Source organism: Notamacropus eugenii, chromosome 1 (assembly GCF_028372415.1).
Source record: "Notamacropus eugenii isolate mMacEug1 chromosome 1, mMacEug1.pri_v2, whole genome shotgun sequence".
NCBI lineage: Eukaryota > Metazoa > Chordata > Mammalia > Diprotodontia > Macropodidae > Notamacropus > Notamacropus eugenii.
In genome coordinates, this window is record NC_092872.1 from 618930173 (window position 1) to 618957287 (window position 27115).

General features: G+C 42.2%; 1 protein-coding gene and 1 long non-coding RNA gene across 8 annotated transcripts in view; one reads left to right on the top strand and one right to left on the bottom strand.

Annotated features, from left to right (window-relative positions):
* LOC140520793 (uncharacterized) overlaps positions 1-10814 on the bottom strand; it is a 44204-nt gene extending 33390 nt beyond the window's left edge. For both annotated transcript variants that reach the window (XR_011972646.1, XR_011972645.1), the window contains exon 1: positions 10586-10814. This is a non-coding gene — a long non-coding RNA (uncharacterized lncRNA). The remainder of the gene's footprint in view (positions 1-10585) is intronic.
* The window catches only part of ANK1 (ankyrin 1), a 188241-nt gene that overhangs the window by 32268 nt on the left and 128858 nt on the right, over positions 1-27115 (top strand). For 5 of the 6 annotated variants that reach the window (XM_072635085.1, XM_072635084.1, XM_072635088.1 and 2 more), the window contains exons 1-2: positions 11046-11110; positions 20722-20823. In XM_072635085.1, the coding sequence (XP_072491186.1) occupies positions 11072-11110; positions 20722-20823 (141 nt within the window). In that variant the 5' untranslated portion in view covers positions 11046-11071. Of the gene's footprint in view, positions 1-11045; positions 11111-20721; positions 20824-27115 lie in introns of those variants that run through there. The other variant, XM_072635086.1, reaches the window with a different exon arrangement.

Genomic DNA, 27115 nt, shown 5'->3' on the forward strand with positions numbered 1-27115 from the left:
CTCACTTCCAAGTGTGTTACAAAAGGATTGTAAAGTCTTGGGGGACCAGAGCTGTGTTTGATCCTATGTTTTGTTAAGTTAATACTCAGTTAATTGAATTGAATAATGAGGCTGGGAGTATGTGATGGAGTTGAGGGTGGGGATGGGGAGGGCAGGGATGCATAAGCAAAGAAAACCTGTTTCTTTCCCATCACTATCTTTATTTATGGTTCACAAAATCCCCAGAGAGGTCTACCAGGCCCCAGGTAACTGATAAATTAGCCTGGCTTTCTTGGTAATGGGTGGAGCTACTTTAAACTACCTTTATCGACAAGCTACAGGGTTTCTGAGAGCTAGGGTGACTCCCCTGCCTGTGGATGAGGGGCAGGAGAGATAGGAGATAGTCAAGAGCAGACATGCACTGCACCTGTCAGTGGGCTAAGGTTATAACACTCTTGGAGAGGAAACTGCTGGTGAGCAGGCAGAAGCAGAGATCTCAATACTATGGAATCTAGCCATACACACAGCTTGGCATTTTCTCCAAAATTGGCTGGAGAATTGTTTTCCAGAAGTCTGTCTCTAGCCTGGCTCACTGCGGAGAAAGCTGAAATTGAGAATGGTGTACTACTGTCCCACGTGATTTAGTTCCTACATCAGAGATTTGGGGAGGGGAGGGGTGGTCTTACTTCAGAGCGTTTCTAGATGGAAGGAACCTTTGAGACAAGACAGCGGGGAAACAGTGACAAGAACGCTGGCTGAAGAGGACCTTGATTCAAATAGCAACCCTGGAATTAATTACCTTGGGCAATCCACTTAATCTTACCAAGCCTCAGTTTCCTAATCTGTAAAGTAAGAAGGTTAGAATAGATGTCCTCAGAGGTCCTCACCAGCTCAGAATCTTTGATCCTGTCATCTTATCCAGCTTCCTAGGCACTGTGATAAAGGAGACTGATTAAGTGATAGGCCTGGAGTCAGGAAGACTTGGCTTGAGCCCTGTTTCTATGGAACTGTGGGAAAGCTGCTAATCATACTGCTCTTCTGTGTCCTCATCTAGGAGAATAAAATTCATAGTACCTACCTCATAGGGCTGTCCTGAAGCTCACAAGAGAGCATGTAAGTGCTATATAAAATTCTGTTATAATTATTATTTCAGATGAAAGTGAAGTAATACAGATAATAAAATAACAATAATACTAATGATAGCTAGCATTTACACAGTACTTTAAGGTTTACAAAGCTCTTTACAAATATTATCTCATTCCATGTTTACAATGCCGGGGTAATCATAAATATCATTATCCTCATTTTTTTCAGATGACGAAATTGAATCAAGGGAAGTGACTTGCCTAAGGTTACACAACTAAACAAAGGACTGTATCCTAGAGGTAGTAGGGAGTTTATTTGAGAAGGGTAACATGGTCAATCTGACTCTTTAGGAAATTATTTTGGTGGCTCTATGGATGATGGATTGGAGTGGGAGAGACTGGTAGCTTGGAGGCCAATTCAAAGTCCCAATGAGAGTCTGTGAGGGCCTATGCTAGAGTGGAGGCTACATATGGATGGAGAGGAAGGATGTATGCAAGGCATATGGTAGGGAAAACAATCGCAAGATTTGGCAACTGATTGGATATATAGATAGAGAGGGAGAGAAGAGAGCTAGAGAAAGAGACAGAGAGAGGAGAGAGTATCAGAGAGAGAGAGAGTGAAACAGAGAGAAAGAGAGAGAGGAAACAGACACAGGGACAAAGAAAGAGAGACAGAGACAGAGAGGGATGGGCTGAGGATGACACTGAGGTTGTGAACTGGGGGACTAGAAGGGTGGCGGTATCCTCAAAGTTCCAGATAGTGCCCCATTGAGCACCAGACCGATTGCTTTAGTTTGACCCATAGAGGAGCTGCAAAGCTAGGATCCCAACGTAGGCCTTATAGTGCTCTTTCTGCTACGTTGTGATGGACAAACCTTCTAGCATTTAGAGCTCTATACACATGGAACAAGCGACTTTGAGAGGTGAGCACCCCCTCATCTCATCAGAGCTTGTCAGGTGGAGACTTGATGGTCACTTGGCAAGGGATGTCATAGAACAAGCAGTTTTTAAAGTGGAGTCAAAACAATATTCATAATAACGCTATGATGTTTTAATTTCTAATGTGGCAAATATCAATAGACATAACCCAAAGAAGCCAAAGGTTTTTAGGGTCTTCATTAATTTTTAAGGGTAGACATGGGTCCAGGGACCCAAAAGTCTGAGAAGCACTGTTGCGGAAGATATTCCTGTTGAGGCTGCCAGGGTTACTTCCATATCTGAGAGTCTACATTTTAAGGGCCATCTCTGACCCCAAGACAGTAAAATACTACAGGAGCTCAGAAGAGGGAGACATCATTGAGGGCTGGGTTAATCAAGGAAGGCTTCCTGGAAGAGGAGAAGACTCAAGCTGGGTCCAGAAGGGAGATGGTGAGACAAGACATGTACATGGAAGATTAGCTAACAATAATGAAGCTCCTGCCTAGTATTCCATGAGAATGGACTAAACAAGTGTTACAGGATGAGAAGCAATGAGATGTAATGGAAAGGAGAATGGACAAGAGATGAAGGAACTCAAGTTCAAGTTTTAGCAAATCACTTCCAACTGAGGCAGCTAGGTGATAGAGTGGATAGTGGATAGAGTCCTGGATCTGGAGTCAGGAAGACCTGAGCTCAAATCCAGTCTCAGACACTTATTAGCTGTGTGACCTGGGCAAGTCACTTCACCTCTGCTTGCCTCAGTTTCCTCATCTGTAAAATGGGGATCATAGTAGCATCTACCTCCCAGAGTTGTGACAATAAAATGAGAGTATATTTTTAAAGCATTTTGCAAACTGTAAAAAGTGGTACAAATGCCAGCTATTATTTATTTCATCTCTGGGCCTCAGTTTCCTCATCTGTAAAATAAGAAGATTGAACTAGATGGTCTCTAATGCCCCTTCCAACATCAACATGCTATAAATCTTACCCACTGTTTCTGGGGCATGGCCTTGGAACCATAGCCTTTGCTATGGGGGTCCTTTAGCCAGGTTAAGAGCAATGTTTGTCATGTCACTCTGGGCTAGCAGGTGGTCAGGGACAAAGAGGTAGGGACAGACAGCTCTTGACATTTCAGAAAAAAACAAATAATGTCCACTCAAGCACCCTAAGCTTCATCTCAGGGTACTTCTTTTGTATTTTCCTTAGTTCCTGATCGTGTGTGTGTGTGTGTGTGTGTGTGTGTGTGCTATGTGCGCACGCTCGTGCAGAAATACGTCACAAAAATAGAAATGAGCCCAGAGTCTGAAGTATCACAAAGTGTATCTTTTTCCTCCCATAGGGAGAAAAAAATCTGACAAAACCTAATTTATCTAGAAGGACAAACCACACGGCATAGGCCCCCAGTGCTTTGTTGTCCTTACTCAAGAAAAAAAAACCTTCACAGACTTTTGCTAGAATCTCCCAGTTTCCTTATCTATAAAATGAGTGGATTGGACTAGATCCTACGTCCCATGGCACTTATGGACCTATCTTTTTTTAATCATACTGTATTATGGTTAGAGTGCTTATATGTGTGTCAGTGAGAGAGACACACACACACAGACAAAGACAGAGAGAGACAGAGAGACAGACATAGACAGACAGAGAGAAAGAGAGATGAGAGTAAGAGAGAGAAAGAGAGTAAGAGAGAGAAACACAGAGAGAGAGAGACAGAGACAGAGACAGATCCCACATCTGAATTATGAGCTCCATGAGGACCCCAGGAGTATCTAAAGATTATCTCCCCCAGCACTTATACACTCTGTACATAGTAATATGAATTTAATAAATGTTTGTTAAAATTGAATATTATTCCTAGGGGTCAGTTCCCTTTTAGCTCCAACCTCCCATATTCTATATCTACACTCTGACATTCTATAATCTATGTTCTGAGATCCATTCTGGTTCTGACAGTCTATACTCTAAGATATATTCTAGTTCTGCTCATCTAAATTCTAATTCTGACATTCAATGATCTATAATTCAAGTTTTCAAGTTAGGGAAGGCAGGATGGTGAGAGAAACAGAGAGAGAAACAGTCTCAGAATAGGGAAGACATAGGTTCAGATCTCAACCACCAGCACCCCCACCCCATGCTTACTACCCATGTAACCGTAGGCAAGTCATCTAACTCTCCTGGGCCTCAGTTTCCTCATGTGTAAAATGAGAGGGCCCAATTGATGGTCCTATAAATATACTGATTTTGTCATGCTAGAGAAGCCATGTAACCTCTCGATGGTTCTAGGAAGTTGACAACTGCAGGACAGTTGAAGATCTGAATGAAGATCGAGAGATAGATAGATAGATAGATAGATAGATAGATAGATAGATAGACAGACAGACAGACAGACAGAGAAAGAGAGAGAGAGAGAGATAGATAGGTAGATAGATAGATAGATAGATAGATAGATAGATAGATAGATAGATAGATAGATAGATAGATAGATAGATAGATAGTTATAGTTTGGGGGACAGGTAACTAGTGTAGTGGTTAGGGTACAAGGCCTGGAGTCAGGAAGACTCCTCTTCCTGAGTTCAAAACTGGTCTCAAACACTTATTAGCTGTGTGACCCTGGGCAAGTCATGAAACCCTGTTTGCCTCAGTTTCCTCATCTGTAAAATGAGCTGGGGAAGGAAATGGCAAACCACTCCAGCATCTCTGCCTAGAAAACTCAAATGAGGTCACAAAGAGTCAAACACCACCAAAAAACAACTGAACAACTAGATCCATATTACAAATAGGGAGAGATGTTATAAGAGGGAGTTTCCTCATTGGAAATTCCCTACCCTGATGAAATGCCAGGTTGGGATCACATTGCAAGGTGCCTGCCAACTCCAAGGTTCTGAGTATGGTTCTAAATATTTAGCAAATCTCTGAAAAACAGCCTGCTTACACACAGCATGTACACGCTGTCTGACCTCCAGGGAGTCTGATAGCCCTTTGCCTCCCTCAGCCCCAGTCTGTCAGAAGCTTTCGAGGGAGGGTCTGCTCAGACGTGCATGAAGATGATTAGAGCAGCTTTGGGGGAGTTAGAAAAGAGCATTTAAAAATAGGTGACAGTAATAATAGTTCATATTTATATAGCCCCTTATGGGTTGCAGAGCGCTTTCTTCCCACAGCCCTGGGATTTAGGTAGTACAGGCATTATGAACCCCACTGTACAGACGAGGAAATGAAATCTGAGAAATTCAACAATCCCCCCCCCCCCCCCCCCAGCCATGCAGCTAGTAAGTGCTGGAGCTGACACTTGGACTCAGGTCATCGGACTCCAAATTCTGTGCTCTTTTAACTAGGCCACAAAAAGAAGGGAATACCTTTGTGGTCTAAGAGTGTGGTGAGGGAGAATCAGCTGGAAAACCATTACTAATGTTTCCTTCTTCTGAAATCAGAGGCCTAAAAGACCTCACTTTCTCTCTCTCTCTCTCTCTCTCTCTCTCTGTTTGAGTGTCTCTCCTCCTCTCTCTTCCTCTCTCTCTCTTGCTCTCTGTATGTCTATCTGTCTCTGTCCTCTCTGTCTCTCTTCCTCTTTCTTTCTGGAAAATGTGGCAACTCACAAAGAAAAGTTTACGGGGTGCCTTAACATTCCTTAACAATCTCTGTCTGTCTTTCTCTCTGTCTCTCTTTCTCCCTGTCTCTCTTTCTCCTTCTTTTTCTTTGTCTCTCTGTCTGTCTTTCTCTCCTTTCTCCTTCTTTCTCCATCTCTTTCTACCTCTGCCTCTCTGGATCTATCTCCTTGTTTCCCTTTGTCTCTCTCTTTCTCCCTTTTTTCTCTGTCTCTCCATCTGTGTCTGTTTCTGTGTCTCTGTCTCTCTTTCTCCCTCTTTCTGTCTCTCCTTTCTCTCTGTCTCTGTCTCTCATTCCTAAAATTCTCCAATAAATATTCCAGGGGTTCTCGCAACTCAATTATTTTTCCTTCTGTCTCATCCAGAGTCTCTCTATTGCAATTTAACCCCATTATCTTCATGTCCCATCCTTGCTGCATACGGAGAACAAGCAGACACCATCTTCTCTCCAAGAAGGGGCCTGATGCAAGCACGTTACAGATACGTGAATGTGACAAGGCATGATAAGCGGTCAGGACCAAGACCTCATCATCTCCTCTGCACTTAGGCATGGCCCCAGCAAGGAGAGAGGTGAAGCAAAGAAAGGAGATCCCATAATCCCCCGAACTAGGGGCAAATATCAGCTAAAAGAACTGGGGTTATTTATGCTGCAGAAGAGAAGTCTCAGGCAAGATGTAATCGTTGTCTGAGAGTATTGGAAGAGTTCTCATGTAGAAGACAGGTCAGTCAGCCAGTCAACAAGCATTTATTTGGCACTTATTAGATACCAGACACTGTTTTAAATGCTGAGGTCACAAAGGAAGGCAAAAACAGTTACTGTTTTCAAAGAACTTATATTCTAATGAAGAAGACAATAGATAAATACCAGGGAACATATATCTACATAACATATACGGAGACTAAGTGGAACATAGTTTCAGAGGGAAGGCACCAGCAGATGAGGGGACTTGGAAACACCTGCAGAAGTTGGGATTTATGATGACTTTTGATGAGAGCCAGGAAAGTTAATAGGCAGAGAGATGAGGAAGGAGAACTGAAGTAGGAAGATAGAAGTTCCAGAGAGGTAAATTTAAGCTTGATATAGGAAAACAAACAAAAAACAAATAAAAACTTCAGAACAAGTCTCAAGTGCCTCGTAAAGTAGTGGTATCTCCTATTGGTATGCGGATAAATATGTATCAACTGGTTCTTGCAAAGGGGAGGAAAGTGCATTTGATACACTTTAAGTTTAATCTCCATTATAAGCATTTTCTCCTTCACTTTATTAAGTGAAGACTTAGACAATCAAAAAACAATAACTCAAGCTTTAATTTACAGCATTTGCCAGTTTTTGAAGTGTGAAGGTTAGGTATTTAACAACCAGCTCTTGAGCATACCCCTGGCTCTCCTTCATTGTAGGCCTTCAAGTTAAGGTTGGGTAGAAATGCTGAGGAAGAGACTCTTATTCAAGTCCGGATCCAGTTAGATTACTTAGGAGATCCCTTCCTGAAGGGACTTTGCCCTTCATGTGTCAATCAACTGATCACCTCCTGTTTGCTCAGCACTGTCAATTCAGGAGCCAGAGCAGGCTCTAAAAACTTTCAATATTGTCCCAGCACTTAGGACTGAATAGGGAAGATAAGGCCTAGGCATGAAATGTGGAAGAGCTATGAGAAAAGTAGAAACCAAATGGCCAACACTGATAGTTCATGTATCTTTGGATTGGAAGGACAAGAACAGCCTTTCTTTACAACTCTGTGAGGTATCTGGTGTGTAAGAGTTATTATCTCCATTTTATAGATGAGAAAAATGAGTCTCACAGAGGAGAAACATCTTGCCCAGGATCACATAATCAATTACAATTAACAAGCATTTATTAAGTGCCTACTATGTGCCAAACACTATGCTAAGTGCTTTACAAATATTATCTCATTTGATCCCCCCAGCAACCCTAGGAGGTAGGTACTGTTGTTGGCCCCATTTTATAGTTGAGGAAACTGAGCCGGAAAGAGGTCAAGTGATTTTCCCAGGGTTACATAGCACAGTAAGTGTCTGAGGTAGGATGTGAACTCAGGTCTTCCTGACTGGAATGCTGTACTGAGCCTGAAGTGAAGAGGACCTGAGTCTTCTCGCTCACTAGCTGTGTGACCCTGTTTGACTCAGTTTTCTCATCTGTGAAACGAGCTGGAGAAGGAAATGGCAAACTGTTCCAGCATCTTTGCCAAAAAAAACTTTAAGAAGGGTTTCAAAGGGTCAGATGTGACTGAAAAAAATGACTAAACCACACTAGTTTTCTGATTCCAGGTGCAGGGTTCTATCCACTGCATCTAGCTGCTTATTCACAATCTAGCTGCCCTTACATTGTAGATTCAGGTTCAGCTTCAAATCCACTGTGACTTGCTTGGGTTTTTTCCCTGTGCACGATCCATATCATAACTGCGTCATTTTGTTCTCGTTAAACATCAAAGAAAACCCAGTTAGAGTCTATAATAGTAACTTAGTGATTGAGAACTCATCTTTGGGATTCCTTGTTACTGTGGGATGTGGAGATTTTGAGCCCAGTTTCAATTCCCTGGGATATATAGTTGGGCTAGGATTTGGTTTGCGTTAGTCATTCTAATTTATCAATGGAAGTAGGACTGCAGAATAGAAAAAACAAAACAAAACACTCGACTTAGAGTCAAGAAATCTTGACTCAGCTGAGTACTTTTTTTTAATTTATTTAAAAATTGGTTGAGTTCTAATTTCAGTTCTTTCCAGTTTAGCGCGATGTCTTTCAAGGATACATAGCTAGCATGATACAGTGCAGAGTTCTAAACTTGGAGTCACAGATCCCCTGGTTCACATCTAGCTCTTGAAACCTGTGTGATACTTTGGGCAAGGCATTTAGCTACCTCAGGCTTCAGTTTCTCTATCTGTAAAATGGGGGTGTTAAATCTTGTTCTGACTATGATGAAGAGTAGACAATGCAAATTTACTTTGTGTAAATGCTAGAAGAAATATAAAATAAGTATATTATACACTTATATAAAGTATAAAAGAAGTTATTATTTGTCCTTCATTCTCAAAGAGGACCATGACATCAGGAAGATGATCCCATGACTTGCAAGTGAATTGGATTTAAGTGAGGAAGGGCTGTGCAAGGTCACCAGCCTCACTTCCTCCTCCGGAGCCATCTGGGTCAGTAATTCTGATACAGATAAGGATGACTAGAGATGACCCCCATGAAGCAAGTTACCTGGATAGAGAAATACTTCCCTTCCAGAAATAGGGAACAATTCCAACAGCATCAGGATGGCCTACCAATTAGACATTGGTGCTGAGTCCTTTAAGGAAATTACCATCACTTCCTTTTTTTCCTGGGGAAAAAGCAATGACCTGCCACACTTAGAAGTTGGATATCATGAGAATCTGTCTGATCTGCTTTGTGGAGTCCCACCCAAAGACACTTTCTCCAAGGATACAGCACGGGTTTAGAAGAGGTAAGGAAAAGGATTTCCAAGTGCCTGAGATTTATCAGACCTCATCACAGTCTTCGCCTGAGAGGTGACCTGACTTCATTTGAAGCTCTGTGCTCCAGCATATCACATTATCCTTGAAAGGCAGCATGCTGCAGAGGAAAGAACACTGAACAAGTCATCAAGAAACACCCTAACTCTGCTAATTACTGCTTTGTGACCTTGGCCATCACTTTGCCCTTTGCCCTTTAGTTTTCTCACCTACAATAGGGGTTCTTAACCTGGGGGTCTGTGATCTTAGTTTAAAAAAGCTTGGTTTCCTTTGTAACCCTATGTATTTTATTTTATTTTTTTCCTTTGAAGACATTATTCTGTCAAAGGGACCCATGACACAAAAAAGGGCAAGAGCTCTAGGACTAAGGCCCTATCCACTTCCCAAATCATGTGCTCACCTCTGCGAGCCTTAGTCTCCTCATCTGCAAAATGGGGGTGATACCTGCCCCATCCACCTCATTTGGTTGTGTGGAAAATGCCTCATAAAACTGTAAAATATTGCATATATACAAGCTAGAAGTTTTATTACTGCCCCCCTCCCTTTGTTTGAGATCATTTCCCCACTCACTTTAAAGACTTCACTGTGGTCATCTTCAAGGCATATCCTAAACTCTGGAAGCATTTTTATCATTAACATATAGAGACCAAGAGTCAAGAGACTTGTTTGAGACCAAACTCTGACACTAACTAGCTGTGTGAGCTTAGGTAAATCCCAGGGACTCTATGGTCCTCTGTTTCTTCATTTGTAAAATGAAGGGATTAAATTAGAAAGCCTCTAAGGTCCCTTTCAGCTCTGACGTTCTATTCACTCATGAGTCTATGGAGCCATCTCTGGGGAGGGTGAACTTCAGCTAGCTACATCACACCTGCAGGCTGGGGCAGTGAAAAGAAAGAAAAAAGCTTACAGTGATCATACAGAGAGACCGAGGAGCTGCAGGCCATCAGGAAAAAGGATCTCAACAGCAATAAAACTACAGATGTGTTGGCTGTGGCCTACCTTCATGCCATGGCTTTTGCTGATAAAGTCTCATCCTTTAGATCTTGAGCCCTGCCCTTGTATAACCCTGGTGTCATCCAAAGTATTTTGCCCAGTACCCTTGGGTCAATGAATGAATTTAGTGTATTTGACCTCTGTGACCTTTTCAGGAAGTTTCAGCAGCCTCTTGAGGAAGGAATGACTCTCACAAAGAAAAAAATAATAGTTATTACTGCACCAAATGCATTCATTGACAATCCTACAATACTGTGCTGTAGAAACTCAAAGCAGAGAGAAGGGGAAGAAAGAGGAAGGGGATAGAGAGGGAGAGATTTGCAGGGAAGGAGCAAAGGGGAAAGACTGACTGCGGGACTGACAGATGGACTGCAATAACATTTTCCTGGCCATTTCATTCCGTGGTTTAGCTCTGGAGCAGGCTGGAATAGGCTGATTAACTGGGATCTTAGAACAGGATATAAGCACTTGAAACATGCAAATTGGTCATGGGGCATAAATAGAGTTTGCTGAGCTCACCCTAGGCATCTCTGCCGACTTCAGGGCCCCTTCACTCTGTCATTTAGGGTGGGGAGGAGGAGGTAGGCTAGGAAAGCCATGCAGCTCAGGGCTCATCTTCTCCATTGGACGTATACGATCTCTTTATGCATCTCCCGGACTTTTCCTCTCTCCCATTTTCAGGACAGCACCTGCAGCTCTGACCCACCCCCTTCTCTTGGCAGCAATCTGCTTCCCTCCGGAGACGGTTCCGTATTAACTATCCCGTCTGACATAATAATGGAGAGAAAATGAAGAAATTCCATTAGTAGCTGGCCAGCGCAGGGTCTCTGTGGTGCGCTGGAGCCGGGAGGAAGAAGCCTGTATTTTTAGCTAGAATGCCATGTAACTTACTGGCTCTCGAGATGTAACTTACAGGGCTCTGGCAAAGCTGGGGGAATAGATAACTAAGGTTGGGGGGGCGGGGTGGGGGAGACAGGGCTCGGATTTCAGCTCAAGTGCTGGACTATGGCAGCGAGACAGGGCAGGTCCGATCCAGACCCTGCTGTGAGTATACAACCTGCTTGTCATTGGGCTCTAATGAAAGAAAGCTTCTTGTCGCTTTTCTGTTTGTAATTACGAAGGGACTTGGGTCTGCCTCGCCTTTTCCCTGGGCTCTGGGAAGCCGGCCAGCTGCATGCGAGCCGCTTTGCTATTGGAGCCCATGTGTTGTTATGATTTTAATCTGTGTGAGGGCTGCTGTAACTAAATGGACCGGGAAGCGGACTGCTGGAGGGGGTAGGGGAGGAGAGTGGAGGGGGGTGGTTGGGGCGGGGGGGGTGAGGAGAAGGGGCTTTCCATGGAAGGGCTTTGGTGCAGAGATTGATATCCCTTTCCGGCATAGCCGAAATGCAGCTGTGTCCTTCTGCTGCCTCATACTGAGACACACAGGGAGGCTTCTAGCAGAATCCAGAGGAAAATTCCTCCGGACTTAGGAAGCTGCAGCTGAAAATGGTCCCCTAATTTAGCTTGCTGTGAATGCTCAAAGATCCGGCTTAAAAAACCTGTAGCTTCTAGGCTGCGCTTCCCTCCTCCCCCTAAGGGGAAGGGGCAAGATGTGTCCTTCTGAGGAAGCAATTTGGAATGAACAGTTCTGCCCCATCAGGTTCCTCGCGTAGCAAACAAACCGAAATCCCTGTTGCCCCGGCCAGATTTCTCTCCTGTCATTGGCTGCCATCCTTCACCTCAATCTCACAAACCTGGCAGGTAAAACTAAGGTAGGCATTACGTTGCTTTTTTTTCCTTCACCAAAACAGAACAACTCCCCCCGCCCCGCCCCCAGCCCCTCTTCGGTCCAAAGTAGCTCTCGTAGAGAAGTAGAAGCTTGTGGTTTGTTTTCGGAAGTTCATTGACAGTATACTGCCTTCGTCAGAAACTGCCCCTGTGGATGCCAACTGATTTCCTCCCCCACAGTATGAGAATGTTCTCACTGAATGGGTCTCAATGAGGAAAAATCTTCACAGGGGCTCTCTCTGACTCACCTTCCCCAGGATACTACAATGTCCTGCAGAGTTATTATTCAGGCCCAAAACGACTTACATCCCCCCTCCCCAACAGTATTTTATAAATATTTGTCCTAGTGAGAGGCAGTGGATATATATCAGAAGCTGACTTTGTAATAAGTAAGACATGGGTTCAGGTTTTACCTTGAAAGCATACTGGCAGTGTGTCCCAAGGTGGGTCACCTAACCTTCCAAAGCTCCTAATTAAGTCCCTAAGACTGTAAGTCCTAGTGTGAGCTGCCAATATAAAATAGTATAGGGAGTCTCCTTATTGGGAGTTTCCTAAACCAACAAAATTATAAGTGTCATATATATATTTTTTAACAAACCAACACCCAACCCTAGTTAGGTAAATAAATGTCTTACTTTGTATACTGGGACTTTAGAATGACTGAGGCAGAAGGCTTAAGGTCTTACAGCAATGAGCTTCTGTAATAGGTAATGACTGCAGAAGGAGCAAGTACTGAAGCTTATAGATTTGGATCCAGAAAGGCTTTTGAGGCAGTGGAGTACAACCCTCTCATTCTATAGATGAGGCACTAAGGCTCAGAGAGTGGAAGTGATTTGTCCAGGTTCACTCAGCTAGTAAGTATCTCCAGAAGTAAGTCTCCTGATACCAAGTCCAGCACTCTGTCATTCCTGATGGCATGATTTTTCCAAGGTACCACAGCTATGCTGGAGATTAAAAAGAACCTAGGAATCCTGATTCTCTAGCCACGCATTCCCAGTTTTAATTTTTCAATGTTCCTTTTGATTTTCCTGTTTCATGTTTTCAGTGGGAGGGGTACAATTACAATCTCCTGTGATACTGTATAAAGCTTTATTTGGCAATAAGACTTCCCAGAAAAAATTTGAAAAATGTTTTTATTATCATCACTATTAAACAACTCACTGTAGCAGAAGATTGTCTTTTGCTTAGGAACTGAGGGAATGGGAGCAGAAGACACACAGGCGCTGCCCTGTTGTTTATGGGCTTTTTTATAGAGGCTAGAATCAGTTCCCTACTGAAACCAGCCATGTGACTGATGCTTATCATCATAGAGGGGTGGGGGTGGGGGTGTAGGATACACAAAATATCTCAGTTTAGAGAATCTACAAAGCTAAATGGGGATTGTATCCGCAGGGACGTAGGGATGCAGTCTACGGTTTCTTGTTAGAAGAGCTAGCAGTGGTTTTCCAAAACTAGCAGGGTTTCAACTGAAATGAAAACCCTTAGGAAAGAGGCTCTTCTGGGTAGCTTGCTGTTTGAGCCTGAAGGGCAGTTTTCTGATCGTTTATTCTGAGTTCACTTTTTTGTCTTTTATTTTAAATCAGTGTTGTGCTGTGTAAAGATTGTATACAAGAGCTCTCGTGTGAAGTCTAAGGTAACTGGAGCATTTGAGGATACAGAGAGAGATAGAGAGACAGAGACAGAAGAGATGAAGTCAGAGATAGAGTTAAAGAAGAGAGTCATAGAGACAAAGAGAAGAGAGAGACAGTGTTAGAGACAGAGAAAGAAACAGACAGGGAAGAGATAGATACAGAGATCAACAGACAGAGGAGAGAAGAAAGTGAGAGACAGAGAGAGACAGGAGAGAGGGAGACAGAAAAAGAGAGGGGGGAGGGAGAGAGAGAGACAGAGAGAAAAAGGGGGGGAGGGAGGGAGGGAGGGAGAGGGGTAATGCTAGAATTCTATCCCTCTGGGGTTCATGTCTTCTTGAAAACAAAACTTCACCCACCCCCTGTTATGTCACAATCCCCACTTTTGACTGTCTTCTCACCTATGTTAAAAAGCATGCTGACATTTAAAGGGATTCTTCCTGCCTCTCCCCTCGCCCATGGTGAGTGTCCCCTGGGTTTTTGATCTATTGCCATATTAGCATCTCCTCACACAGGAAGAGCAAAGTTTAATAATAGTCTGGGTGTCTCAGTAACCTACAACTCATTCCCCTTACATCCTGTACTCCATTTGGAATTTAATTCACTTCCTTTTCCTTTCCTTGCTCTTACTTCCTCTCAGGACTGTAGTTAGCCTAGACTCTTTTAACTCAGATGAATTACTCCCTCCCTCTAGTTTAGAATACAGAGGATTGCCAATGGAGAATAGAAATAGTTGGTTATGTGGCTGTGTGTGTGTGTGTGTGTGTGTGTGTATGTGTGTATTTGAGAGGAATCCGAGATTAATTTCAGTCATCTCTGAGGGCACTTGACAGAAAAGTTGAGAAATTATACCATCCTTGTCTCCCTAATCCCACTATATTTAGGCCAGTTAAATTTAGTTTGCAAGACCCATAGAAATAAAAGAAGAGATAGCTTGGTTGGTTAAGCAAGAGTGAGGGATGGACAGTGTCCGAGAATATACTACAAGACTCAGAGGAAAGCTGTCAGGTAGATCTATCAATCAACTGACAAATATTATATCTGTTATGTGCCAAGCACCATGCCAGGTGCTAAGGATACAAATGAAAAAAGCTGTAGTCCTGGTCCTCAGAGGGCTTAGGTCCTGTCAGAAGAGGAAATACATATATATCTTCATAAAAGATAAATCCCCAATGACATATGGGAGGAGATAAAAATAGCATGAGAAATCAATTTATCAAGAAGTATTTGTTAAGTACCTACTATGTGCTCGGTATTCTGCCAAGCACTGAGGAAGTGTGAGCAGATCCTCTGTAATCATAAAGCATGAGCAGGCATGAATGAGTGATGATCTTCACGAGTAAAGGGAGTATTCATGCCAATGAGACTGGATTGGCTAATTGTCAAAATATGTCAGATTAAAATGAATGTTGTAATATGCCAGGTGCTGTATAGATCTTTTTTTTTAATGGGAAGATGTCACTGATATGAAATGAGGCAGTATAGCAACAAGGGCTGGCTTGTGTGACTCATCTCATGCTCCAAGATCTTAGACAAGGAAAAAATCACTGTACTTTGGAGAAGGGGAAGGTTTTGGGGAGATGGGACTTTGATGGTCATGTAAGGTCTTAAAGGTCATATAAGATTTGAATTGACAAAGAGGCCAGGGAAAGATATCTATATGAAACAGAAGCATGAAGGCAGGAATGAGTCAGGGTTTGGGGGCAGGGATTAGTAAATAGATCAGTCTGGAAGAAATGGAAAACTCACGTTGAGGAGCAGGACATAAGAGGAAGATGGGGGTCAGTTGATGCAAAACTTGGAATGGCTGCTATCTGAATAGTTTGGGCGTGGTCTATAGGCAATGGGAAATCACTGTAGGATCTACAGCAAGGAAGGTGACATGAAAGATTCAGTGTTTTAACAAAATCTGTCTGGTGGCAATTTGAGGGATAAAATAGTGGGGTAGTCTGGGGGTGTGGGGTGAGGTTCAAAGGCTGAGCCTGGTTGGAAGTAAGCATGGTTGGGTTTAGATTTCCTCTAATGGAGATTTCAGCAACGAACTCACCAGACAGAGGAGGAGATCATAGGTATAGAGACATTGTCAGTAGTGCTCCATTGGGGCAGAGGTGGAGAAAGAGCCTGGAATGAGGAAGTGAACGTGTCTAGGTGGGTCGATTTCTTGGCCATTTGCCACCATTGTGGCCATGTGCAAACTCACTTAACCTCTCTGGGACCCAGTTTCTTCATCTGCAAAATGAGGAGAGTCAGACCAAATGATTTCTAAATTCTCTTTCATCTCTGACCTTCTATGACTGTGGAATTTAATTTCAGATGCTGAGCTGATAGAGGGCAACTAAGTGGCAACTGGAACCAGTTCGCCTTTTTTATAGAAGAGAAAACAAAGGCTCAGAACAGATCCACGATCTGTCCAAGGTGACAGGTTGAGTAGCAAAGGCAGTGCTGCGAGAAACCTTAGAATTCATGTTGTCCAGCTTTCTTTCCAATGCTGGAATTGTTGGTCTGGGTTCTACTTGGATATTTCTAGAGATGGAGAGAATTCACTACTTTACAAGATGGTCTGTTCCATTGCTAGACAACTGTAGGGTCAAATATTTTTTTCTGAAATTTCTCCACTTGATTCTCTCAGTTTTGTCCTTGGGGACCAAGCAGAACATGTTTACTCCCCCTTCAAAGATGACAACCCTTTAGCCAAAGAAAATGGCATATACTCCCAGTCACTGAGGCCTGCGATCTCCATGTCATCCTCAATCTGTCACTCTCTTCACCCTACATGTCCAATCTATTGCCCAATCTTGTCATTTTTTTCTTTCATAACATCTCTCTTATATGTCCCCTTCTCTCTGCTCACATGACTGCAATCCTGGTTCAACTTCTCATGACTGAACTATTCCAATAGCCTTCAAACTGGACTCCTGAAATCCATTTTCTAGTTAGCCACCAAGGTGATTTTTCTAAAGCATAGGCCCAATTAACCGTGTCATCCCCACCCCATCCCCTCTATAATGAACTTCAATGGCTCCTTATTACTTCCAGGATCAAATATATAAATATTTTTGGGGGCATTTAAAGCCCTCTGTAACTTGGTCTACTCTTACTTTCTCAGTCTTTTTACACCTTATTCCCCCTTTACACATTCTGTGATCTATGAAACTGGCCTTGAGGTTCCTCCCACATGATACTGTATCTCCTGACTCTGTACCTTTTCATTGGCCACCCCCCATCTTGGAAAGGCACCTCAATTTGGTGCCTTTGCTTCCCTGACTTCCTTCAAGACTAAGCTCACATTTCATCGGTTGCAAGAGGTCTGTCTCAGTCCCCTGGTTCCTCAGCACCTTCCCCACTGAGATTACTTTCCTTATAGTCTGAATGTATCTTATTTGTACCTAGTTGTTTACATGCATTTTCACTCATTAGAATATAAGCTTCTTAAGAGTAAGGACTCTTTTTTTCCCCTTCCTTTGTAGCCCCAGCACTGAATGCTTAGGATGATAAAGGCCAAATAACTGTTTGTTGGCTGACAGACAAATTGTCTAAACAGGGAAGAAATGATGAGAGTGGGGAAGGAAGCGTAGGACAACCAGGGAGAGGAAGGAAGCCGCTAGATTCTGATCCTTTGAAAGAATGTGGTAAAAAACGTAGTCTTGTATGGCCCGCCACTTGATTTATTGCTCTTGCTTAATGTGAGAAAAAGAAGCCACAAAACCTGGGGGTGTTCATTTATTTTTTTGGTTCTTGCTGCCTCCGGTTGGTTCTTTGTATCCGAGATAAATAAGTGTTCTCTGTGGTAAGTGGTCTATATGGACAAAGAGGAATTAGGCTGATGAGCCAGTCAGGAAATGAAACTTTCACTTTGATGAGAGGAGCAGAGGGGGGATTCAGATCCTCGTCTGTCTTTCCTCTTTATCTTGTATCTCTCAAGACAACAGTAGTGTTACATGCTCCCACCCCACCCCCACCCCTAAGTCATCTCTTCTTTGTATTAAACATTCCCAGCCTCTTCCAACTGTGCCCCCTTAACAGTATCCAATCCCTTCATCCACCTGGTTGTTCTCTAGATTTGCTCCAGGTTATTAATGCCCTTTTATTGCTAGTTTCATTTCCTCCCAAGCCAACAGTCTATTTGACCATACAATTTCTTTTAAGTTAAAAGGAATGAATTAGGGTGGAGCAAATGTAATGCTCTTCCAGATTTTACTGTTAGTGTCATGGGCAACATCATCCTTCCATATAGCTAAGTTAATGGTCTCAATGTCGGCCTCACCTCTGCATCCTCACCCTATATGTCTGATCAGTTGTCAGATCTTCTCGTTTGTACCTCCACAATATTTCTCACAAATGCCCCCTTTCTGTTCCCTTGGCCACTGTTTTATTTCAGGACTTCATCACTTCTGGCCTAGCCTATTACAATAGTTTCCTATTTGATTACCCTGCTACACTCCAATACATTTTCCTCACAGCCTCCAAAGGGTACATGTGAACATAGTCATCCTCTCTCCTCAGTCAATAAAGTCCAATGGCTCCCTCTTACTTCTAGGAACAAGGGTGTCCCAAAATTCTTGGTGCAAGTTAAAACTTTAGTAACTTCAAAAGTATAAATGCTACAAACTTATCCAAAAAGCATCATAATTTGAAAGTCTATTTAAAATTCTTTTATGCTTATTTGGTTTCATGAATTTTTTTTAGTAATTTAATATTTTAATTTTAACAATGTGGAGCACTCTGTTATTACACATTATGTGTTTGACAGTTTCTGGATGATACTTTCTCAGAATGGTAGATCAAAGAGGAGATCAGTCTCCTTTATTGGCCACCTTGATCACTTAGTTGATCTCAATTATCAATTAGTCTATTTCCTGTGGGGTCATTTCAAAACAATCTTGTATGTATCAAAACCTTATTTCTTGGATGTTCTTTGGATGGGTTCACTCACTGAGAAGCAACTGACTGAAGTTTTTACAAAGTCTGAAAATCTGTTAGAATGATATATAGCACAAAACAGTAGTTATATGGAATTCTAATAAGAAACCGATATTTTTTTTAAAAATTTAATAATTTAACTTTTAGGATGTTGCTTTTTAGAAGTTTGAAACATTTATGATTCTGAAGTTAATAAAACTTGAGGCTGCATTAAGACTTTTGGGATACTTTATATAAAGTCTTCTATGTGGCATTTAAATCTAAATACAACCTGGCTCCATCCTGCCCTCTAACCTTCTTAGACATTACTCTAATCCATGCATTATATGGTCTAATCAGACTGCTCTGTGTGCTGTTCCTTGTACACAAATCTGCATCTCCAGTCCTCATACCTTTGCACTGGCCATCCCCCCTGTGGTTGGAATGTTTTCCCTCCTTACTCTCACTTCTTGGAATTCCCGATTTCTTTTAAGACCTCAGATCAAGTGCTTCCATTTCCATGAGATATTTCCTGATCTGCTCCTCTAGCTACTAATGCCTTTGTATTTGTTAGGTACGTTATTACTCTTACTCATAGTAGGTGTTTAATAACTACTGCTTGAGTTAAGTTGAATAGTTCAGAAAAGAGATAAATTTTATCCCCTTCCTTTACTGCGGTAGTAGAGGGAAAGGTTTGGTCTCCTTTGAGAATCTAGTGGGCATATATCATAACAACTCAGAGATTCAAAGAGGAAAAATCACAATTAGTGGTTTGTTTTAGAGTCAGATGATTATACCTTCAGTTCATTGTTGTATATGCACACACACACATTCCCATATATGAGTTATATTACTATTATAGGAATCTCTACTGTCATTTCCTTTTGAAAATATTTATAGTACTTTGAACAAGATGGTAACATTAGCAGCCAAAGGAATTTGAAAGACCGTTTAAGTAATTGGAGTAATATTAAATTGTGACCATCAAAAGAGTTGAAAACAATGAATTCATACTAAGAGGAGTACTTTCAAGATGATCTGGCCACATCATATAAATAGTTAAGTAATTTGCTTTGTTTCACTTTGTTTCATTTTTAATAAAGTTTCTTTTGCAAACAAGAATAACATTTAGTAGACTTATACTTTATGATTTTTGTTGTTTGGTCATTTTTCAATTGTGTCCAACTCTTCATGACCCTATTTGGGGTTTTCTTGGCAAAGAAACTTGAATGGTTTGCCATTTCTTTCTCCAGTTCATTTAACAGATGAGGAAATGAAGCAAACAGTGTTCAGTGATTTGCCTGAGGTCATACAACTAATAAGTGTCTGAGGTAGGGTTTGAACTCACAAATAGGAGTATTCCTGATTCCAGGTCCAGTACTAGATCCACTAAGCTACCTATCTGCCCCATACTTTATGAAAGAGATAGATAGATAGATAGATAGATAGATAGATAGATAGATAGATAGATAGATAGATAGACAGACAGACAGACAGACAGACAGACAGACAGACAGACAGACAGATAGACGGATGGATGGATGGATGGATGGATGGATGGATGGATGGATGGATGGATAGATAGATGATAGATAGATAGATAGATAGATAGATGATGGATGAATGATAGATAAATAGATATACATATGTTCATATGTACATATATAATACTTTGAGAATGTAATTTCATTAATGTGGGTGCTATCTACATAGATGCTGATCATGACCCCTCTAGAAACTAAGCAGATGACCTTAATAGTTACTCTGGACAAAATATTCATCTGTCAGTAGCTAACTTGATGGTGAGGCTTTTTAAACTTCAACTAGGCTGGTCCTATATCCAAAGAAATAGTACATCCCTGGGCCACTGTTCCAAAATTTTCCAATGGGGGTAGTACTGGGTTTCATTGACTCAGCCTTTGAGAACCCAAACCCACCCCCAAACCATGATTCATCACTGGAGGAGGACTTTTGTGAAATCCATTCTAAGGGAGCTGTGGGTGAAAGCCTCTCCGGGCTGAGTGATGACTCCTGTAGAATCTCTAAGAAGATGAATTGCACCCCAGACAGAAGGAAGACTTCAGTGTCTAGTCTCAACTTGTCAGTTTCATGTTCAGCCCCCTCGGTCTGACATTCAATGTCATCTGTCTCTCTGTCAGAGGCACAGAGCAGTGCTCCTTTATTTGGTTCTCAAATAGACATGGAGTATCATTATTTGACTTTCTTGCTTTTCTGCTACTGGCCTCAAGGTTTATCTTGCTTCCCATTACTTTTTGCAGGGCCTATGGGCTGTAATCTGATAGTGTTGGCAGTGGGATGGAAGAATGACTCATGGTTGGTCATTTTTTCTCTTTGTAGGCCGATGCTGCTACCAGTTTTCTGAGGGCAGCAAGATCGGGGAACTTGGACAAAGCTTTGGATCACCTGCGGAATGGGGTAGATATTAACACCTGTAACCAGGTAGGTGGCATCTCCTTTGAGTTCACATGTTACTGCTTCTTTCTGGAGAACGGTTTTTGCCTTGTCTCATTTAGTGAACATTGGGAAACTGCCTTCATTAACTTGTTGATGGGCCAAGGGTACTAAGCCAGAGAGGGGTCCTTCTCATCAGTGTTTGCAGACTCCTCTACAAATGATTTCCTGAATGGTAGAGGCTGCAGCTAAAAGTAGGGAATGCTCAGGCTCATGACTCCTGCAGAGGCTTCTTTGAGAAGTTCCATTTAGTCCCTGCTGGTGCATTTAGAAAATGATCTTTGAAATTTAAGAGAAAGAAGAGTCTTTGAAAGATGATTAGACCACTGGTGACATTAGATCTACTGTACTGGCCAGCAACCTATCTAGGAACTCTGTTGGGGCTGAGGAGAAAAGAAATGAACGAGTGTTTGATTTTTCAGATGTTAGTAAAATTGGATTTTCCTCCAAAAGTGTAACAAAGATCAGGCTTGTGGGAGCCAGGAATGAGTTGTAGGTGAATGTCTTTGGGAGAGAAGAAGTTAGCTAACGTCGTTGGGTTCAAATGGGTGGTACAGGGTGACAGATCAGCTCCCTGGCAAAAAGGATCTAGACTTCAGCAGGAACAGAGAGATAACTGCTCTCAGAAAGAGGAAACAAAAGATGAGCTGCTCAGGGGGAGCATGTGGACTGGATGACCTCTACAAAGCCAGCTGGGCAGATTCCCAGAATGCCAGACAAAGTTTCCAAGGGCAGCAGGCCACCATTTCTCCAGCTCTGTCCACCTCTTCATTCCTCACTCACTCTCCTTTCCCTCCTCCCCACAAATACAGAGAATACAGCTTAGTATAGGCCATTGAACTGATGGCTAATTGGGCTCTTGGAATGCTAAGACTTCCACAAGATCGCAAGAAGAGGCAGATGGGGATGAGAGAGATATGTAATTTGGAGCTGCAGGAGGGACACTCCAGTGGGGGCTTCACTGACTCATAGAACTGAGAGCAGGAAGGAATCTCACAGACCATTTAGTCCAGCATCCTCATTTTGCAGAAGAGGAAACTGAGGCTCAGAAGTGACTTGCCTAAGGTCAGATTTTGAACACAGATTCTCAGAATCCAAATCCAAAGAGTTTCCTTTCTATCTTGTGGCCTGGCTTAAAAAACCCCAACATTATCAGAGTCTCCTGGTTTCCCAAACTCAACTTGCTTTCTGTGCCAGGCTCACTGATTCTCTTCCTTAGAAGGAAAGTGTTTTGTAAACCCTAAAACTTGTTGTTCAGTTTCAGTCATGTCTGACTCTTTGTGACCCCTTGGGGGTTTTCTTGGCAAAGATCCTGGAGTGGTTTGCCATTTCCTTCCCCAGCTCATTTTACAGATGAGGAAACTGAGGCAAACAGGGTTATGTGACGTCTTACTGACTCTAGGACTAGCACTATATTCACTGTGCCACCTAGATGCCCTAAACCCTAAAATACAATGAAGATTTTATTATTAAACACAGCTACATGCAGCATGAGAAGCAATATGGTGTAGTAATAGTGGATAGAGTGCTAGATTCAAAATTCAGAAGACCTGGGTTCAAATTCTGCCTCAGACACTTAGCTATGTGACCTTGGGCAAGTCACTTAACCCCTATGGACCTCAATTTCCTCATTTGTAAAATGCGACTGATTGATTTGGTGAACTTGATGATGACTAATATCCCTTCCAATTCCAAATGTCTTATCTGTGATAGAATCACGTGCATGGATCTCATTGAAACCATCAAAGTCATATGGTAAAATATGTGTTGGTTTTGTTCAGTTGAGGAAATGTTATGATAGTAACACTTTTCCTACAGTCTTCATGACAACCCTGTGAGGTAATCAAGTGAGATGCTACTTGTCAATCCTTCAGCATCGTGTCTGGCATACAGTAGGTGTTTAATAAATGCTTGTTCCTTCCCCTTCTCCCAAGTAGATAATACAACTAGAGCAACAATTTGCAATTTTAAAGTGTTTTGGTAGCGTGGGGAATTGGTCCCAGGCAGGAGTGTGCTGGTAAATGTTTAACAATTGGCTCTCTGAAGAAAAAATAATGTACAGGTCACACATTTTTTTATCCTGCATTTTCCTCATCACTTTTAAAATTCTAGACAATCAACAAAACAATAAATCGAGCTTTAATTTGTAGCATTTGCCTCTTTATGAGGTGTAAAGGCTCACACTGAAAATTTAACAATTGATTCTTGAAAGCTATGAGTTGGCCCGAGCACGGCCCTAGACCCAGGTCTCCTGACTGCTGCTAATCCCATACTCTTGTGACCTCCCTTTCTGCCTACTTCCCGATTAAAAATGGAAGAAAGGTTAAAGTGATTTGCCCAGGCCTATCCAGCTTTTTAGGGGTAGTTCCTGGAGTCAGGAAGTCTCATCTTCCTGAGTTCAAATCTGGCTTCAGATACTTACCCACTGTGTGACCCTGAGTCAGTCACTTGACCCTGTTTGCCTTAGTTTCCTCATCTGTAGAAATGAACTGGAGAAGAAGGAAATGGTAAACTGTTCCAGGATCTTTGCCAAGAAAACCCCACATGGGGTCATGAAGAGTCGGATCTGACTGAAAACATCTGAACACCAATAACATAACCCAGTTTTTAAATGACAGGGTCAGAGTTCAAGACTTTTGCATCTACCTAATATTCTTTCCCTGACCCCATGGATACCTTACTCACCTCCACAGGATGTGAGTCTCACAGTGTCAGGCCAGTGAGTTGGTAAAGGGGAAATTGTTTTCCAGGCTTGTTACTCTCCCAGGAAGACTGTTGGGATGCATAATGTGTAAGTACTATTATGAAAATGGTAGAGTGGCCAGGGAAGGAATCGGGTCCTGGGTTTCGCTGCAGTGCAGTTCATCTTACAGAGTGTCAGGCTTGGAGAGCTCCTCTTCTCAGGAGTCACATTTTGGTCCTCTCCAGAATTCCATGGACAGTGGCAGAAATGGGGAGGTGAGAATGCTTGCCAGCCTCTAGCCAGTGCCAAGGCCACGTATTAGATTGGGGAATTCTAAGGACACCCTAGGAACATGACTCTGGAATTTGATTCTGATGAATGCCCTATGGGTGTGGTTAGTGTCCTGGGCTGTATCTGGCCTGTCTTCACCCCTAACTCAATAGGCACGTATCAGGTCCCCTCACTGGCTCCTTGCATGCTGAACCCTGCAGCCACCAAGGAATTATTTACACTTTATCGACAGAACATATCAAACTTGGACTTGGACCAAAAGAAGCAGATAATAGCCTCTACCAGAGCCCCAGAGGGGCCTTTTTGGTTCAGTTGTAAGGCTGCAGGCCCTTGCCCAATTCTTTTGAGATCAATTTTACCTCCAGGGGAATGAGGAAAGGAGAACTTTAGAATCGGGAATTTCTGCTGGGGAAGAGGAAGACTTTGCAAAGCCCCAGTTGGGGGATCCGCTGCCCAAGAAATCGTCCCAATCTGGAACTCTGTTTGCCTGCATCTTTCTTATTGATCCAAGCTTTGCAGTGATGGTGAGCTGCACACAGGTTACACCTGGAAGAGAGAGTTTCCATTTTGCTGGAGTTTAATTGCTGGATCTGTACACTTAATTTTAGGGAGGGTGACAGGGAAGAGGAGAGGAGGTGAGCTTCCAGCTTCATTAAATCTATTAGAATGCTTCATGAGATAGTGATTCATTTTATAAAACTACATGAAGATTTATTTCTATATTGATTTATACTTAGTAGCTCTCTTGGAATGGCAGAGAATGGTCTGCCTTTCAGTATAGACTAAGAATAGTCTGTTTTCACATTTTCCAAGGAGCTTCTTCTCGTTTCTGGTAATACTGAAGGACGTTAACATAATGTATGTCATATGAGAATTGGTTGAGGGAGATGGGGTTCTTTAGACTGGCAGGGGGAACCAGAATGGAGAGAAGAGGGGAAAGAGAGAAGGTAGTCACAAAGAGGACTCTAGGCTTGATATAAGCAGAAACTTCTGAACACTTAGAACTGTTGCTGTTCGAATTTTGTTCTCGAAGAGGACTGTGACATCAGGGAGGTGATGCCATAACATACAAGTGAATTGGATATAAGTACAGTTAGAACTATTCAAGAGTAGAATAGATCTCCAGGATGGTCATACATTCCGAGTTGGAAGGACCCTTAGAGATCATTTGAGAGAAGAAAACTGAGGCCCAAGAACATTCAGTTATTTTCTTAACATCACCCAGGTGTCAAGGCTGGAATATGAACCAGAGACCTTTGACTACAAATCCAGCACCTTGCTAGATCAGGGCATTATGCTATAAGGAAGATCAGTTAAAGGAATTTAGGGCTGTTTAGTCTACAGAAGATTGGGCTAGGCAAGGAATTGGGGTCATGATAGCTACCTTTAAACATCTGAAGGGTTGTCATGTGAGAAAGAAATTAGACTTTTTTTCTTGCCCCCAGAAGGTGTATTTAGGCTGGAAGTCAGAGAAAAATTTCCTCATGATTAGGGTTGTCCAAAAGTGGAATGAACTGCTTTGGGAGGACATAGGTTTCTGCTTACAGATGGTCTTCAAGAAGAGGTTGGAAGACCCTTGTCAGATGTGTAAAAGGGAGCCTTGTTCAGATGGATTAGATGACCATTGAGATCCCTTTGGTCTCTGAACTTTGGTAATCCCATAGTATAATTATCACTGTCATGACCACTATGGCTCAAAGACAAATATATAAAACACCATCTGATTCGTGTGTACTCTTACTCCAAAATATATGTAGATTTTCAAATAGTCACACTGACCTATATTTACATGCATAAGCTTAGCTTGGTGTTGACAGTTCCCAGAATCATGGAATGTTCTAGAATTAGAAGGGACCTTAAAACTCAGTTAATTTCCCCTCCTCATTTTATGGAGGATGTAACTGAAGACCAGACAAGGGAAGTCATTCAACTGAGGTCACGCAGTTAGTTCACTAGAGACCAGAAGCCAGGATTTCTGGTCTGGTCAAATGACATTTTCATTGGCAGCTGGATTGGCACAGTGGGTAGAGCACTGGGCCTGGAGTCAGGAAGACCTGAGTTCAAATTCAACCACAGATACTTATTAGCCGAGTGACCTGAGCAAGATACTTAACATCTGTTTGTCTGTTTCCTTATCTGTAAAATGGGGATAATACTAGCACCTGCTTCCCAGGGGTTGTTGTGGGGATAAAATAAGATTATATTTGTAAAGTGCTTTTCAAACCTTGGAGTGCCCTATAAGTGATAGCTATCATTATTGTGAACATTTATTAAGTGCCTCCTGTATATAAGGCATTATGTTAGAGTCCGTGTTTATAAGCAGAAAAGATGACACAGTCCCTGATCTTTAAGAGTTTATATTCTACTAAGGTAAAAGGAGGAGTTATGACATATACCCAAATAAATACAGTACAAATGGGGTGTGGTGGAGGCAGAAGTGTTGGATGGAAATCTGAGGAAGGAAAGAACACTTTTGGCATCAAGGAATCCTCTCTGGTTTAAGCCGTCTTGCAAGAAAACTGATTCTGAGTGGTGAGGGTGAGGAAAGAGTGCCCTCCCTGCATGGGAGATGACTTATGCGAAAGTAATAATCACAATTATTGCCATCACATGTTGTTGTTTAGTTGTTTAGTCATGTCATCTCTTTGTAACCCTGTGGATCATAGCATACCAATGTTGTCTATGGGGTTTTCTTGGCAAAGATACCGCAGGAGTAGTTTGTGATTTCCTTCTCCAGTGGATTAAGGTAAACGGAGGTTCAATGACTTGCCTAAGGTCATGCTGCTAGGAGGCAGATGGGTGACGCTGTAGATGTAGCGCTGGGCTTGGAGTCAGGAAGGTCTGAGTACGTATCTAGCCGCATATAGTATCATCATTATGAGTAGTATTTGCATAGTGTTTATTATACGTCGGGCACTGCGCTAAGCACTTTAAAAATAAAATCTCATTTGATTCTCACAACAACCCTGGGAGGTAGGTCCTATTATTATTCCCATTTTACATTTGAGGAAACTGAGGCAGACAGATAAGAGATGGAATGTTGAGTTCAAGGAATAGCATTTGGCCAGTTTGACTGGGACATAGGATGCATGGAAAGGAGTAATGTTAAATGAACCTGGAAAGGTAGCTTGGAGCCAGATTGTGGAGGGCACTGGGATCACCATTAAAGGTTTTAGAGCATACTTCTTCTACTCAGGTGTCAGCTTAATAGACATTTTTTTCAAAACAGAACCTCTCAAACTTTAATAGCTGGGCCACGCCCATCAAAAAACATTTCCTTGAGTACTTAATTGGATTTGCACATAA